The 14,971-nt window shown below is 44.3% G+C and overlaps 1 protein-coding gene across 1 annotated transcript in view; it reads left to right on the plus strand.

Annotated features, from left to right (window-relative positions):
* dnajb6b (DnaJ heat shock protein family (Hsp40) member B6b) overlaps nucleotides 1–9,583 on the plus strand; it is a 32,067-nt gene extending 22,484 nt beyond the window's left edge. Inside the window, exons 4-8 of the mRNA XM_072688687.1 lie at nucleotides 510–578; nucleotides 666–764; nucleotides 6,063–6,200; nucleotides 8,006–8,177; nucleotides 8,543–9,583. Coding sequence (XP_072544788.1) covers nucleotides 510–578; nucleotides 666–764; nucleotides 6,063–6,200; nucleotides 8,006–8,177; nucleotides 8,543–8,648 — 584 coding nt within the window. The 3' untranslated portion in view covers nucleotides 8,649–9,583. The remainder of the gene's footprint in view (nucleotides 1–509; nucleotides 579–665; nucleotides 765–6,062; nucleotides 6,201–8,005; nucleotides 8,178–8,542) is intronic.
* The last annotated feature ends 5,388 nt before the right edge of the window (nucleotides 9,584–14,971 follow it).

Genomic DNA, 14,971 nt, shown 5'->3' on the forward strand with positions numbered 1-14,971 from the left:
TCAGACCACTTATAAACACTTAAGTCATATTTCAGAGTGAGACACAACGATAATTGATCATTTTCAGCTTCAGATCCAACCAGCAGCCTAAGTGTTACACACTTGGGGCACGTCGTGTACTGCACACTCAGATGCAGGCGGTAAAACAGCTGTGATTATCGCCCTCATGACCTTCCTCCCTAGGGAAGTGACCCTGTGACGAGTGAAGGGCAGGTTGTGTAGCTACACCATGACCGGTCAGATGTAGTGACCTTACTGACTGAGGAAATGACTGTACAGCTATATCCAGCATGTCCAGAGCAGTAGTTTATACCTGGTCATGCAGAGTGTCACAGTGACTAGTTCATTACAGTTTATGCTAGTTGTTATTGCTCTCATGATGGGCGGACCAATAGAAATGCTTCAAAATGATTTGAATATTAAAATCCTGTTGAATCCAGTTGAATATCCAAAGACAGTGGGGGGGGCTTTTAATTAATATTAAAAAAATATTGTCTTTTCTCCTGCAGAGAACAAGCGCAACACCTACGACAGATACGGAAAGGAAGGCCTAACTGGAGGTGGAGGTGGGGGAAGAGGTAGGATGGTCACTCTTGGAGATAAAGCCTTCGTGTCGATCATGTTTGCATGTTTGTTTCATTTTGTAAATGCTGTTTCTTTGCCAGGACATTATGATGACCACTTTGGAGGTGGATTCACATTCCGTAATCCTGAAGATGTCTTCAGGGAATTCTTCGGCGGCAGAGACCCATTCGCTTTCTTTGGTAAGAGTTTGTCTTCTTTCGCTGCGTAAATCTGAGTCGTGGACTGGGGAAGAGAAAGAGGAGGGTTTGAGTTATAGGAGTTGAGTTGAGGGACAAATACAGCCAGCCCCCTCTACCACAACCCGTGACCCATGCTTCAGGTCCTCGCCACGAAGCCTCAGAAGTTACATGTTAGTATCTCAGCAGTTACTGAGTCTTTTATAGTAGATACTGAATCTCTTTTATAATGCATACTGAATCGTTTACAGTGGATACTAAATTGTTTACAGTGGATACTGAATCATTCATAGTGGATACCGAATCGTTCATAGTGGATACCGAGTCATTCGTAGTGGATACAGAATCGTTCATAGTGGATACAGAATAATTCGTAGTGGATACCGAATCGTTCATAGTGGATACCGAGTCATTCGTAGTGGATACAGAATCGTTCATAGTGGATACCGAGTCGTTCGTAGTGGATACCGAATCGTTCATAGTGGATACCGAGTCATTCGTAGTGGATACAGAATCGTTTATAGTGGATACAGAGTCATTCGTAGTGGATACCGAATCGTTCATAGTGGATACTGAATCGTTTATAGTGGATACTGAATCGTTTATAGTGGATACAGAATTGTTTATAGTGGATACCGAGTCATTTATAGTGGATATCGACTCTTTCATAGTGGATACCGAATCGTTTATAGTGGATTCAGAATCGTTTATAGTAGACATTGAGTCATTCGTAGTGGATACCGAGTCTTTCGTAGTGGATACCGAGTCTTTCGTAGTGGATACCGAGTCTTTCGTAGTGGATACCGAGTCTTTCATAGTGTATACAGAGTCATTCATAGTGTATACAGAGTCTTTCATAGTGTATACAGAGTCATTCATAGTGTATACAGAGTCATTCATAGTGTATACAGAGTCATTCATAGTGTATACAGAGTCATTCATAGTGTATACAGAATCATTCATAGTGGATACAGAATCATTCATAGTGGATACAGAATCGTTTATAGTGGATACCGGATTGTTTATAGTAGACATTGAGTCATTCGTAGTGGATACCGAGTCATTCATAGTGGATACCGAATCATTCATAGTGGATACCGAGTCATTCTAAGTAGGTACTGATGATGGTGCTCCATCCAACACTTTTTGGATGAGTTGTGGTGGTGATCATCCAACATCCTGACCTCATTAAACTTGCGCTCTTGTCACTAAATGCAATCAAATCCTCACAGCAATGCTCCTCCAGAATCTAGTAGGAAGTCTTCTTCTCTGGACTGTAGAAACAGTTACTCCAACAAAATCAGGATCAGCTCTTTTTAATGCCCTTAATTTCAGAAGAAACACTGAATGAGGAGGTGTCCCAATACTTTAGTCCACACATTGTGTATGTATATACCTAAGCTGTTTGAATTGCCTTGGGCTTACTGTTTAGATGTACAGGTATCAGGCTGACAGCGCTGTGGTGTTTAGGGAAATTAGACCCTGTATGTGAGGGAGTGTGTGATTTATTATGCCCAGCATGCTCGGGAGGAGGAAGTGAGGTCATACATTTTATTATGCCTCGTAAACAGAGATCAGATTCTCTGATCTGAATTGGAATGAATTCCAGGCAGTTCCAGAAGACTGGGCTGAGCCATTCAGTGAGTTAAGGGCTTTGAGTTGGAATCTAGACCACAATGGGTCTGGACACTTCCCCTCTATTGGACAGCAGAGGTGTTGACCCGGCCCAGGAATGGTAAGAGGTCAGGAGTTCTGTGCCTGACCTCAGCCATTAAGGTGAGAGGTCAGATGTTGATAGACCGAGGCCTTGTAATACAGTGACCAGCGTTGACTATGAGGATGATGATGATGGTGAGCAGAAGATCTGCGATGCAGGCCTTCTGTCATCCTGGCTCGTGCTGCTAGCTGCCGTTGGCTAATGGCAGGACGGCATGTGTGTGTGTGTGTGTGTGTGTGTGTGTGTGTGTGTGTAGCACCCCCAGACACGCTAAATATGGCAAGGGCACGTACACAGAGCCGAGAGGAGACTATGCATCATCCAGCAGGAATGCTTTCTGAAATAGCTTCTGTTTAAAACAGTGAAGGGAGGGGGAGGGGTGTGTGTGTGTGTGTGTGTGTTGTGTTGTGTTGGAATGGACAGAATTAGCATGTTTATCTAGATGTGTGTGTCGTGTAAAGGGTGAATGATTGACCGGAGAAGGTTGTGTGTTTACGTCTATTGTGTAGCAGTGGTTGATGGGTGTGTGCATATGTGAGTGTGTAAATACACTACATGTCCAAATGTTTGTGGACACCCCAGCAAATGAATGCATTCAGCTACTTTAAGCTGCACCCAATGCTGACAGAGTTGTGCAAATACACACACTCACACGCAGCTAAACCTTTCGGCACCATGCTGCCTAATAATGCCAGGGGTGGGCTAGTAGAGGGGTATAAAATAAAGCCCCCCAGCAACTATGCTCTCTGGAACGATGCTTGGAGCTCCAGCCAGTACTTTTGGATGGGATGAGGTGAGGTGGTGATCATCCAACATCCTGAACTTACTAATCGCTGAATACAATCAAATCCTCATAGCAATGCTCATCCAATTGTGTTCTCTGGAATGATGGATGGTGGAGCTCCATCCAGTACTTTTGGGGAGTTGGGGATGAGGTGAGGTGGTGATCATCCAACATCATCCCATCACCCAATGCTCACTTGTCGCTGAATGCAATCAAATCCTCACAGCAATGCTCCTCCAGAATCTAGTGAAAAGCCTTCCTTGGGCAGGCTGTAGAGACACTGACTCTAACAGGTGTCCCAATACTTTTACAAATTGTTAGCTCATGCTGGATTCACTCATTAGAAGGGTGTCCACAAACTTTTGGAAATTAATGAGTCACAGTGTCCTCTCCCCAGTCAGTGACTGTAATATAACGGTATCAGATACCTGGACTCTGTCAGTGCTAATGTCCTTCCCTGAAGCGGTCTGTTCAGTCTCACTGCAGCATCAGTCATGTGACCGGCGGTATGCGCTAGAACATGCTGAGCTGCTGTCTGTTCCATTTCAGCTGTTTCCTTAAGCCGCACCTTCTGTAGGCCAAGATCTGCGAGACGCTCGGTACTTAACCACATGCTGAACGGGCCTCAAGCCATTAGAGCTTAAACGGTTTAGAGTAACAGCACATACTTGTACAGAGCAGTTTTGGATCCAGTGGAGCTGCTGGCTACACCTTACTAACAGGGTTTTGACTGTTGGTCAGTCTTGCATACAGGCCGGTGAAGAATGAGGACACCCCATTCAAACCTCGTCTAGATAGGCTAGAGGGGTGTAAAGCCCCCCAGCATTGAGCTGTGGAGCATTGGAGGAACTGTGTTCTCTAGAATGATGAGTAGACTTTTTGGATGAGTTGGGGAGCTGGGGATAGTGATCATCATCCATCAACCTGACCAGTCCTCACTAACAGTCTTGTCGCTGAATGCATTCAATCAAATCCTCACAGCAATGCTCCTCCTCCAAAGTCAACTAGAAAGCCTTCTTCTCTGGACAGTAGAGACAGTTACTCCAACAAAAGCAGGATAAACTCTTTTTAATAGCTTTGATCTCAGAAGAAATGAAGAATAAGCAGGTGTCCCAATACTTTTGTCCTTATAGTGTATGTCGATATTTATTAATAAATAAGTAAATAATTGATGAGGTGTCCTACTTTTCCCCATGCATGTGATGTGATGTTCAGCTACTGCTCTCTAAAAGAGCTGTGGGTGCGAGAGCAGTGAGAGAGACGGGTCGGAGTAAAATCTGGAATCCTGGGGAGGAGATGGGGTTAATGGGGTTAACACGAGCGCCAGCTCAGCCGTCAGCAGCAGCAGCAGCAGCCTGACCCATATTGCACTTCCTGCGCCGGTCTTTTGGGGTTTTCAGACACAAATGAGTCCTCCCTCGCGGAGGGACATGGAAATGGGACGGGGACGTTCGAGAAATTAGCAGGTAAATGTCACGGCTGAGCTGTGGAACCGGTGTCTCAATGCTGTGTGCTGTGTTGCCTGGAAGAACCTGCAGCAGAACCTTCAGCAGAACCTTCAGCAGAACCTTCAGCAGAACCTCCAGCAGAACCTCCAGCAGAAGCTGCAGAATTGGAGTAATAATCTACTGGAGGAAACGCAGAGCAGTTGCGCTGCTTATGCAGTTCCCACTTCCAGGCAGTTGCTAAGCTGTTGCTATGTGGTCAATAGGGTGAATAGGTGGTTACTATGGTGTTGCTAAGGTGTTAGGCAGTTGCTATTACATACCAGGTGGTTGCTGGTTTATTTAGTATCATTGCTACTGGTGGTTGCTATGGTGTTGCTTAGTGGCTGCTATGGTCTTGATAGGCAGTTGCTATTCTATCCCAGGTGTTTGCTTTGTGATCGCTATGATACCTTTGATAGATCGTTGCTGTGGCATTGCTTAGTGGTTGCTAAGGTGTTGGTAGGCAGTTGCTATTACATACCAGGTGGTTGCTGGTTTATGTGGTGTCTTTGCCAAGTGGTTACTATGGTGTTGCCAAGGTGCTGCTAGGCAGTTGCTATAGTATCCCAGGTGCGTTGTGGTTGCTATGATATCTTTGATAGATATTTGCTCTGGTGTTGGTATGTGATTGCTATGATGTTGCTAGGCAGTTGCTATTGTATCCCAGGTGTTTGCGTTGTGATTTCTGTGAAATTTTGCTAGATGGTTGCTTGGTGTTGCTTAGTGGTTGCTAAGGTGTTGTTAGGCAGTTGCTATTACATCCCAGGTGGTTGCTGGTTTATGTGGTATCTTTGCTAGGTGGTTTCTATGGTGCTGGTTAATGGTTCCTAAAGTGCAGCTAGGCAGCTGCTATTGTATCCTTGGCGTTTGCTTTGTGGTTGCAGTAATATCTATGATAGATGGTTGCTGTGGTGTTGGTAAGTGGTTGATATGTTGTCTGCAAGCGGTTGCTAAGGTGTTGTTAGGCAGTTGCTGTTGTATCCCAGGTGTTTGCTTTGTGGTTGTGATGTTCTGTTTGCTAGCTGGTGGCAGTAGCTTTGGTGTGTGGTTGATATGGCTTCCCCAAGTAGGTCATATAATGTTGCAGTGGTTGCTAAGGTGGTGTTAGGCATCTGCTGTAGTTTCTGTATTGTACGCCAGGTGTTTGTTTTGGTGGTTAATATGGAATTATCTTCTTCTTCATCATTTTTTATTATTAAATATAATAATAATAATAATAATATTATGTTTGTTCTTATTTTAATGAGTTAATATTATTGATGATATCTGGGAGGAGAGCTTGTACACTGACCTGTTAACTGTCTGTTTTGTAGGAGATGACCCGTTTGACCCATTTGATGATTTCTTCGGAGGCCGGCGGCAGAGGAGCATGAGGAGTCGCACTGGTGGCTTCTTCGGCGGGTTTGGCGGCTTCCCCCCATATGGGGCCGGATTCTCAGGCTTTGACCCAGGTTCGTGTCCTCCTGTGGTTCTCCCTCATCTCTGCTGTGTTTGTACATTTGTGAGAATTGTGAGAATGTTGGTCGCGCTTTATTTTGAAGATCACCTGCAGAAGTTTCATAGATGATCAGCGCATTAAATGCAGCTACACTCAAAATAAAATGCAGCCCTAAAACTAAACATGTTCTTTACCTTAACCTTACCTTACCCAAAATCTTCACCTCAGTGTCATCACAGTTTGTCAACAATCTGTAGCTTCTGTTCTGATACTCTGATCGAAGGAAACTCAGCTGACATTCCAGCATGTGGCAGGACCCGATCAGCAGTCACTACTAATCACTGTCTGGAGACATTCATTCAACCCACACCAGAGAGCTCGAACCCGTTTTCAGAATTGTTCAGTATTCACTATGAATTGTTCAGTATCCGCTATCCATTATTCAGATTTTTAGTATCCACTATGAATTGTTGAGTTAGGGGTTTAGGGTTAGGGTTAGAGTTAGGGGTTTAGGGTTAGGGTTAGAGTTAGAGTTAGAGTTAGGGGTTTAGGGTTAGGGTTAGGGGTTTAGGATTAGGGTTAGAGTTAGAGTTAGGGGTTTAGGGTTAGGGTTAGAGTTAGGGTTAGAGTTAGGGTTAGAGTTAGGGGTTTAGGGTTAGAGTTAGGGGTTTAGGGTTAGAGTTAGGGTTAGAGTTAGGGGTTTAGGGTTAGGGTTACAGTTAGGGGTTTAGAGTTAGGGGTTTAGAGTTAGGGTTAGAGTTAGGGGTTTAGGGTTAGAGTTAGGGGTTTAGGGTTAGAGTTAGAGTTAGGGGTTTAGGGTTAGGGTTAGAGTTAGGGTTAGAGTTAGGGTTAGAGTTAGGGGTTTAGGGTTAGAGTTAGGGGTTTAGGGTTAGAGTTAGGGTTAGAGTTAGGGGTTTAGGGTTAGGGTTACAGTTAGGGGTTTAGAGTTAGGGTTAGAGTTAGGGGTTTAGGGTTAGAGTTAGGGGTTTAGGGTTAGAGTTAGAGTTAGAGTTAGGGGTTTAGGGTTAGGGTTAGAGTTAGGGTTAGAGTTAGGGGTTTAGGGTTAGAGTTAGGGGTTTAGGGTTAGAGTTAGGGTTAGAGTTAGGGGTTTAGGGTTAGGGTTACAGTTAGGGGTTTAGAGTTAGGGGTTTAGAGTTAGGGTTAGAGTTAGGGGTTTAGGGTTAGAGTTAGGGGTTTAGAGTTAGAGGTTTAGAGTTAGGGGTTTAGGGTTAGAGTTAGGGGTTTAGGGTTAGAGTTAGGGGTTTAGGGTTAGAGTTAGAGTTAGGGTTAGAGTTAGGGGTTTAGGGTTAGAGTTAGGGGTTAAGGGTTAGAGTTAGGGGTTAAGGGTTAGAGTTAGGGTTAGGGTTAGAGTTAGGGGTTTAGGGTTAGAGTTAGGGGTTTAGGGTTAGAGTTAGGGTTAGAGTTAGAGTTAGGGGTTTAGGGTTAGAGTTAGGGGTTTAGGGTTAGAGTTAGGGGTTTAGGGTTAGAGTTAGGGTTAGAGTTAGAGTTAAGGGGTGAGGGTTAGAGTTAGAGTTAGGGTTAGAGTTAGGGTTAGAGTTAGAGTTAGGGGGTGAGGGTTAGAGTTAGAGTTAGGGTTAGAGTTAGGGGTTTAGGGTTAGAGTTAGGGTTAGAGTTAGGGGTTTAGGGTTAGAGTTAGAGTTAGGGGTTGGAGTTAGGGGTTGGAGTTAGGGGTTGGAGTTAGGGGTTGGAGTTAGGGGTTAGAGTTAGGGTTAGGGGTTTAGGGTTATAATGTAATGATTGTAGTGATGTCTGTAAGTCGTGTGTTAAAGTCCCTGTGTCTTCTTGTCTCTTGTGCAGGCTTTAGCCCCTTCGGGCCGATGGGCGGAGGAAACTTCACCTCCTTCTCCTCTTCTTCGTTTGGTGGTGGAGGAGGAGGAATAGGAGGAGGAGGAGGAGGGGGAATGGGAAACTTCCGCTCAGTCTCCACCTCCACCAAATTCATCAACGGCAGGAAGATCACCACCAAACGGTACCATGTCTCAACATTTCCTGAGCCACTGTTTCTGGTGTGGGCTGTAAGCATCCTGACCCCTCACAGGTCCAGATGCACCAACTTCACCAACTCTATGCAAATGTTTGGACACCCCTGTTCCAATTTGACAGCTTAACTTCCTATTTATTTTCTGAAATTTAGCTGCAATAAAAAAATAAGCATTCTAAAATGAATATAATAAATACATATAAAATTAATAAATAAAACAATGCAATTATCTTTGCACATGCCACATTTTAGGTTTAGCAGTAATTGAGAAGTGAATGTAGTTCTTGATCATTCGTCGTGTGTGTGTGTGTGTGTGTGTGTGTGTGTGTGTGTGTGTGTGTGTATATATATAGCATTGTGGAGAACGGTCAGGAGCGAGTGGAGGTCGAAGAAGACGGTCAGCTGAAGTCCCTCACAGTCAACGGTAAGGAGCAGCTCCTCCGACTGGAACACAATTGACCATCTCCCAACTCCACCATCGAACCCCTACAGCGAACGTTCCTCTACGGTAAAACCAAACCCATTCCCGGCCTCCAGGGAGAGCAGAACACGACCAAAAGCAGCCTCTCGGCCTCTCTCTACACCAGGCGAGCCTAGACTAGCTCACACGCCACACATCCTAGAAGTGGCTGTGTGCCTTTAGTTGGCGCGGTCACACCCAGGGTCAGGGTGGTTTATTCCGAACTCCAGTTTTTATTGATTTATTGATCCTTTTTTGTTTTTTTTTTGTTTTTTCCATTTTGGGACCATTCCTTTCCTCTTCTAGACCCGGGGAACCTCAGTAGGCAGCTGTGTATTTTTCCTTTTACTGCCATTGGTTGTTTATCTTTCTTTTTTTCATTTCCTCTTCCTGCAAGTGCACATTGCCTCAACCCCTCGAGCACAGCTGGCTGTACGGCTGAATTTAGAAAGCATGCTAGTGTGCTCCCTGTGCTTTCATCTTAGACGGGAATTAACTCTCGGATCAGAACTCTCAGCCCTTAACTCCTGGTTTCCTGTAATATCTATAACATAAGATTTAGGGCGAACATGACTCTCTAACTGCTGTTGGTAGTTACCGTGTACATGCTGTTAGGCTGTTAATAAATTAATAGTATTAATATGCATTCTTTGCTTTTTTGTATGTCTATTTACCCCACCCCCATCACCCTCATCACCCCCCCCCCCATCACCCTCATCACCTCTGCATGATTGCCAGTGATATGGCTTCTCATGTAGTTTCTTGTGATTGTTGCACAACCACCAGCTCAGGCTCGAGACTTTTCACCACGATTGATTATATTTATATATATATATGTACATATATAAATATAGATATATGTGCAGATGATGATTTTTGTGTACTTTGTAAGGAAAAAAAAAAACAAAAGGAGAAAAAAAAAAAAAGTTTCAGGTTCAATAAATCTCGTTTCCACCCTGTTTGGGGAAAGTTGCACTCACGACTTCTGTGTGGTGATTTTCACAAAAACACAAGCTTTTCTAATGTGAATGTGTGTGTGTGTGTTTGCGTGTGGGTTAATGTGTGTTTTTTGCTTGGCTGATCTACTCCTCACGTGTGTTTCACCCCAAAACTCACCGGGTATAAAATTTGCACTCTTGGCCTGTGTGCTTGATTCAGCTTCCTTAGCTGCAGCCCATGCTCGACTAATCCTCTTCCATGACTAATTAATTACGCTCACACCAACAGCGTTACGGGATTCCCACCAGAGACACTGTGCTTTTGGAATATGGAGGTGTGGTTAAAGCGGCAGTGTACTTCAAAAGATGAAACGACTACACTAAACTGCATGAGGTAGTTAAACCAATCATAGTCAGGGGGAGGTCACAGAACCAACGAGGTGTTGATTAGGGCCAATCGCAGTCAAGGGGAGGTCTGAAAATGAAGACGGTAGTGATTAGAACCAGTCCTCAGGCCTCAGAACAAATAAGATTGTGATAAGAACCAATCACAGTCAGAGGGAGGGTTTCAGAGTCATAATTAGGACCAATCAGAGTCAGAGGAGGACTGAAAATGAGCAACGTGATAATGAAGACCAATCACAGTCAAGGGAAGGTCAACTACAAACAAGGTGGAGATTAGGATCAATCACAGTCAAGGGAAGGTCTAAAACAAACAGGGTGGAGATTAGGACCAATCACAGTCAGAGGGACGTCTCATACTGAACAAGCTGGTAATTTGGACCAAATCACATTCAGGAAGAGGTTTCAAACCAAGCAAGGTGGTGATTAGAACGAATCACAGTCAGGAGGTCTCAGAAGAAGCAAGGTCATGATTAGGACCCATCACAGGTGCAGGTCTTTGAACAATCGGTGTGGTGATTAGGGGGAAATTTAAATTTCAAGTTGTAGGACCAATCACAATCAGGGGGAGGGCTCAGAACAAACATAATTACAACCAATCACAGTTAGAAGGAGGTCTGAGCAAAACAAATGTGAGGATCAGGACCAATCGCTGACAAGGGGAGATTTGAAAATAAACAACGTGGAGATTATGACCAGTCATAGACAGGGGGAGGGCTCGGTATGTGGTTTAACCAATCACATTCAGGGGGAGGTCTCAGAATAAACAAGATGGTGATTAGAACTAATCACAGTCGGGGGGGGGGGGGGGGTCATGATAAACAAAGGTCATCATAAGAACTAATTCAAATCAAGGTAGAGATTAGACCAATCACAGTCAGAAGAAGGGCTCAGGACAACCAAGGTCATACTTAGGACCAATCAGAGTCAAGAAGAGGTCTGAAACTGAACAAGGTGGTTGAGGGGGTCTCAGATGAAGCAAGGGCATGATCAGGACCCGTCACAGTCAGGTGCACGTCTTGGAACAATCAGTGTGGTGATTAGAGGGAGGTTTCAATTTCAAGTTGTAGGACCAATCACAATCAGGGGGAGGGCTCAGAACAAACAAGGTCATAATTACAACCAATCACAGTTAGAAGGAGGTCTGAAAACAAAACAAATGTAATGATCAGGACCAATCACTGACAAGGGGAGGTCTAAAAATGAAATAAACAATAAACTAGGGGACCTTAAAATCAAGGGGATGTATAAAGACAAACAAGGTAGAGATTAGGACCAATCACAGTCAGAAGAAGGGCTCAGGACAACCAAGGTCATACTTGTGACCAATCACAGTTAGAAGGAGGTCTGAAAACAAAACAAATGTGATGATCAGGACCAATCGCTGACAAGGGGAGGTCTGAAAAGGAACAAGGTGGAGATTAAGACCAGTCATAGACAGGTGGGGCTCAGGACAATCAAGGTCATACTTAGGACCAATCAGAGTCAAGAAGAGGTCTGAAACTGAACAAGGTGGTGATGAAGACCAATCACAGTCAGGTACAGGTCTTGCAACAATCTGTGTGGTGATTAGGGGGAAGTTTCAATTTCAATTTGTAGGACCAATCACAATCAAGGGGAGGGCTCAGAACAAACAAGGTCATAATTACAACCAATCACAGTTAGAAGGAGTTCTGAAAACAAAACAAATGTGATGATCAGGACCAATCGCTGACAAGGGGAGGTCTGAAAAGGAACAAGGTGGAGATTAGGACCAGTCATAGACAGGGGGAGGGCTCAGTATGGACTGATATGATGGTGATGTAGCCAATCACATTCGGGGTTTGGTGGTGAGGTTGCTGTTTAGCAGCTGGTGCACACTCCACTGTCTGAAATCACACCAGTTTGTCACTTCGGACAAAAATACGGAAAGATCCTTTGCCACGTTGCTTTGATTGGAAATATACTGGCAGCTTCATTCCTCTTGTTTTTAGTTTGCATCTCTACGATTGGTGCAACTGGTCAATTATTAGAAAGTCTTTATTGTTATTGTTCTTAGAAACCACTTATATTATAAATTACGTGAAAATGTCAACTACGTGAAGTTCAGTAAAAGTTCGTTTTTTATTATTAGCATGAAATTGTCTGAAATTGTCTCAGAAGTGGAAAAGCAAAAAAACTTCATGCAAGTTATCATGAAGTTCTTGATCTATTATGACCTCATTTCAGTTTGTCCGTTCGTCTGGAAACGTTCACGCAATATAAAGGTCACTTTACCCCCATCAGCCTGTGTGCATCCAGAAACAAGAAATAGACCTGCAAGGTCGGAAAACGGCAGCAACGCCCTGGCCGCCTCCTCCACTGTTTCCCAGTGGTCCCTTTGATCTTTCACAGTATAACTCTGACCTTTCAGTGAATGAGCTTATGTTTCAGTGGTTAGGCATGCAGCGTTACAACACTCTTGGAGTCCTTCTACCAGCAGCTCAGCCAAGCAGGATTTAGACCCAGCTGTTTACGCTGGCAGCGAAGGGAACTGAATGTCCATCCCAAAGCAGCACCAGAAAATATAAAGCTATAAATAAGGAGAGGGAAGTAATGGAACTGTGAAACACTGCGAGTTTGGAGGGTACTCCCCTTTCAGAGGAGTGTAGACCAAAGCCCTACTCAAGTACCTGCTGATGGGAAGGGGTGAAGTAATGAGTGCAGTAAACCGATCTTTCCTAAAAGTCCCTCAAAAAGCTCCTAGAGTTCTGAGTATCCTCTAGAGTATCCTCTGCTGTAGAGTGTCATAGTCCATCCAGCATCTCTCAGCACAGGAACTGAAGTGTGTTGGACTCAATTCTTTGTCTTGGATCTTCTATAGCTGTTCTAGACCTTCTTAGTCCATCCAGCATCTCTCAGCACAGGAGCCGAAGCGTGTTAGGCTCTACTTCTTGGATCTTCTAGAGCTGCTGTAGAGTTTCATAGTTCTTCCAGCATCTCTCAGCACAGGTGCTGAAGTGTGTTAGGCTCTACTTCTTGGATCTTCTAGAGCTGCTGTAGAACTTCTGAGTCCACCCAGCATCTCTTAGCACAGGAACTAAAGTGTTTTAGGCTCTACTGCTTGGATCTTCTATAGCTGTTGTAGAGCTTCTTAGTCCATCCAGCATCTCTCACCACAGGAGCCAAAGCGTGTTAGGCCCCATTCTTTGTCTTGGATCTTCTAGAGCTTCTCTGGAGCTTCATAGTTCATACAGCATCTCTCACCACAGGAGCTGAAGTGTTTTAGGCTCTACTTCTTGGATCTTCTAGAGCTGCTGTAGAGCGTCATAGTACATCCAGCATCTCTCACCACAGGAGCTGAAGTGTTTTAAGCTCTACTTTTTGGATCTTCTAGGATCTTCTAAGTGTGTTAGGCTCTACTTCTTGGATCTGTTAGAGCTGCTGTAGAGCTTCATAGTCCATTCTGCATTTTGTTTTAGCTCTGGAGCTAAAGTATGCAAGAGTCTATTCTTTTTTGGATCTTCTAGAACTGCTCTAGAGCCTCATAGTCCTCCCAGCATCTCTCAGCACAGGAGCTGAAGTGTGTTCGACTGAAATTGTCTCAGAAGCAAAAAAAGTTCATGCAAGTTGTTGTGAAGTTCTTAATCTATTATGTATATGTTTGTCCGTTCGTCTGGAAACGTTCATGCAATATAACAGTCACTTTACCTCCATCAGACTGTGTGCATCCATCATTTTTAAATAATAATTTTATAATAAGCGGATAGCCTAAAAAAAAACAGCAGATGCTCCGGTTGCTGCAAGCTAATAACGCTCATGCACAATTTAATTCTAGGAAACAACATAAGACCGGACAGGGTGACGCCGGACCCGTCCCACTGGCTACACACAGCGCTGCAGGTCAAGTGTAATGCAGACAGGTGGAGGAGCTGCCGTGATTATAACAGGCCTGACAGGGCCAGAGGAAAGTGGTGGGAAATCTCGGGCTCGGGCTCAGGCTCGGGCAGAGAATCTAAACTCTACTCCAGAGTGAGAGGAGTGATCTACAGTGAAGCAGTCTTTATTGGACCTCACACACATGAATACTGACACCCCTGACTCCCAGAAAGTTCCAAAATTAACATCAGGCCTCACCACGTAGCTTCCCTCCCTCAGCACTACACATACAGCCCTGAGTCCAGTGTAGCTCCCTCCTACTCATCATACAACTCAGCCATGGTTACTGTTTACAAACAGATCCTTCACAGCACGCAACATGATACATGCCCTACATGCCAAAACATTATGACCCCTCACGGATAAAGGTGGCAGTGTTGGTAATGTAGGAACAGTGCTGACCTCTGTCCACTGTCAAAAGCTCCTATAATGGACACTTGAGCAGTGCAAGAAGGTGGTCTTGCCTAATGAGTCCTTCTGAGTTTGCTTTTTTCATCATGTGGACGGCCGGGTGGGCATGCTCCGATGGACCAATCACATGCTGGAAAAAGAAGGCCAACCCCAGATGGCTCCACCTCATGACTTAAAGGATCTGCTGGAACGTCTTGCGACCCATGCCAGATACCCACATTTACCATCGTCAGAGAGTTTTTAGGTGGCACATAGAAGAACAACAGTCTATGAGGCAGGCTATCCTAATGTTTTGGCTAGTTGGTGTATGTGACCTTACAGGCTTATTTGGTTAGTAGTGAGTCCTAGAAGATCAGAAATATGTCGCTGGTAGGAGATATATGAGCATACATGAGTATATTGTGTATATAGTATAGATATATAGACGTGAAAAAATTAAGACACCCCATGAAAACCTTTCCCCCCACATTTATCACTCCTTCAAATGTGTAGAACCTGAACCAGCTAATGAACATCAGCTGCAGATGATCAGAACGTGGTTGGAGAGGATTATTCTGGAGGAGTCTGGAGTCTTATTTAAACCTCAGACCTAAACCTTGTTTAGTCTGGTCTGATCTTGATTGATGATTGAAGTGAAGGGTGAAGAAGATCACCATCATGGCCAGATCCAGAGA

Source organism: Salminus brasiliensis, chromosome 9 (assembly GCF_030463535.1).
Source record: "Salminus brasiliensis chromosome 9, fSalBra1.hap2, whole genome shotgun sequence".
NCBI lineage: Eukaryota > Metazoa > Chordata > Actinopteri > Characiformes > Bryconidae > Salminus > Salminus brasiliensis.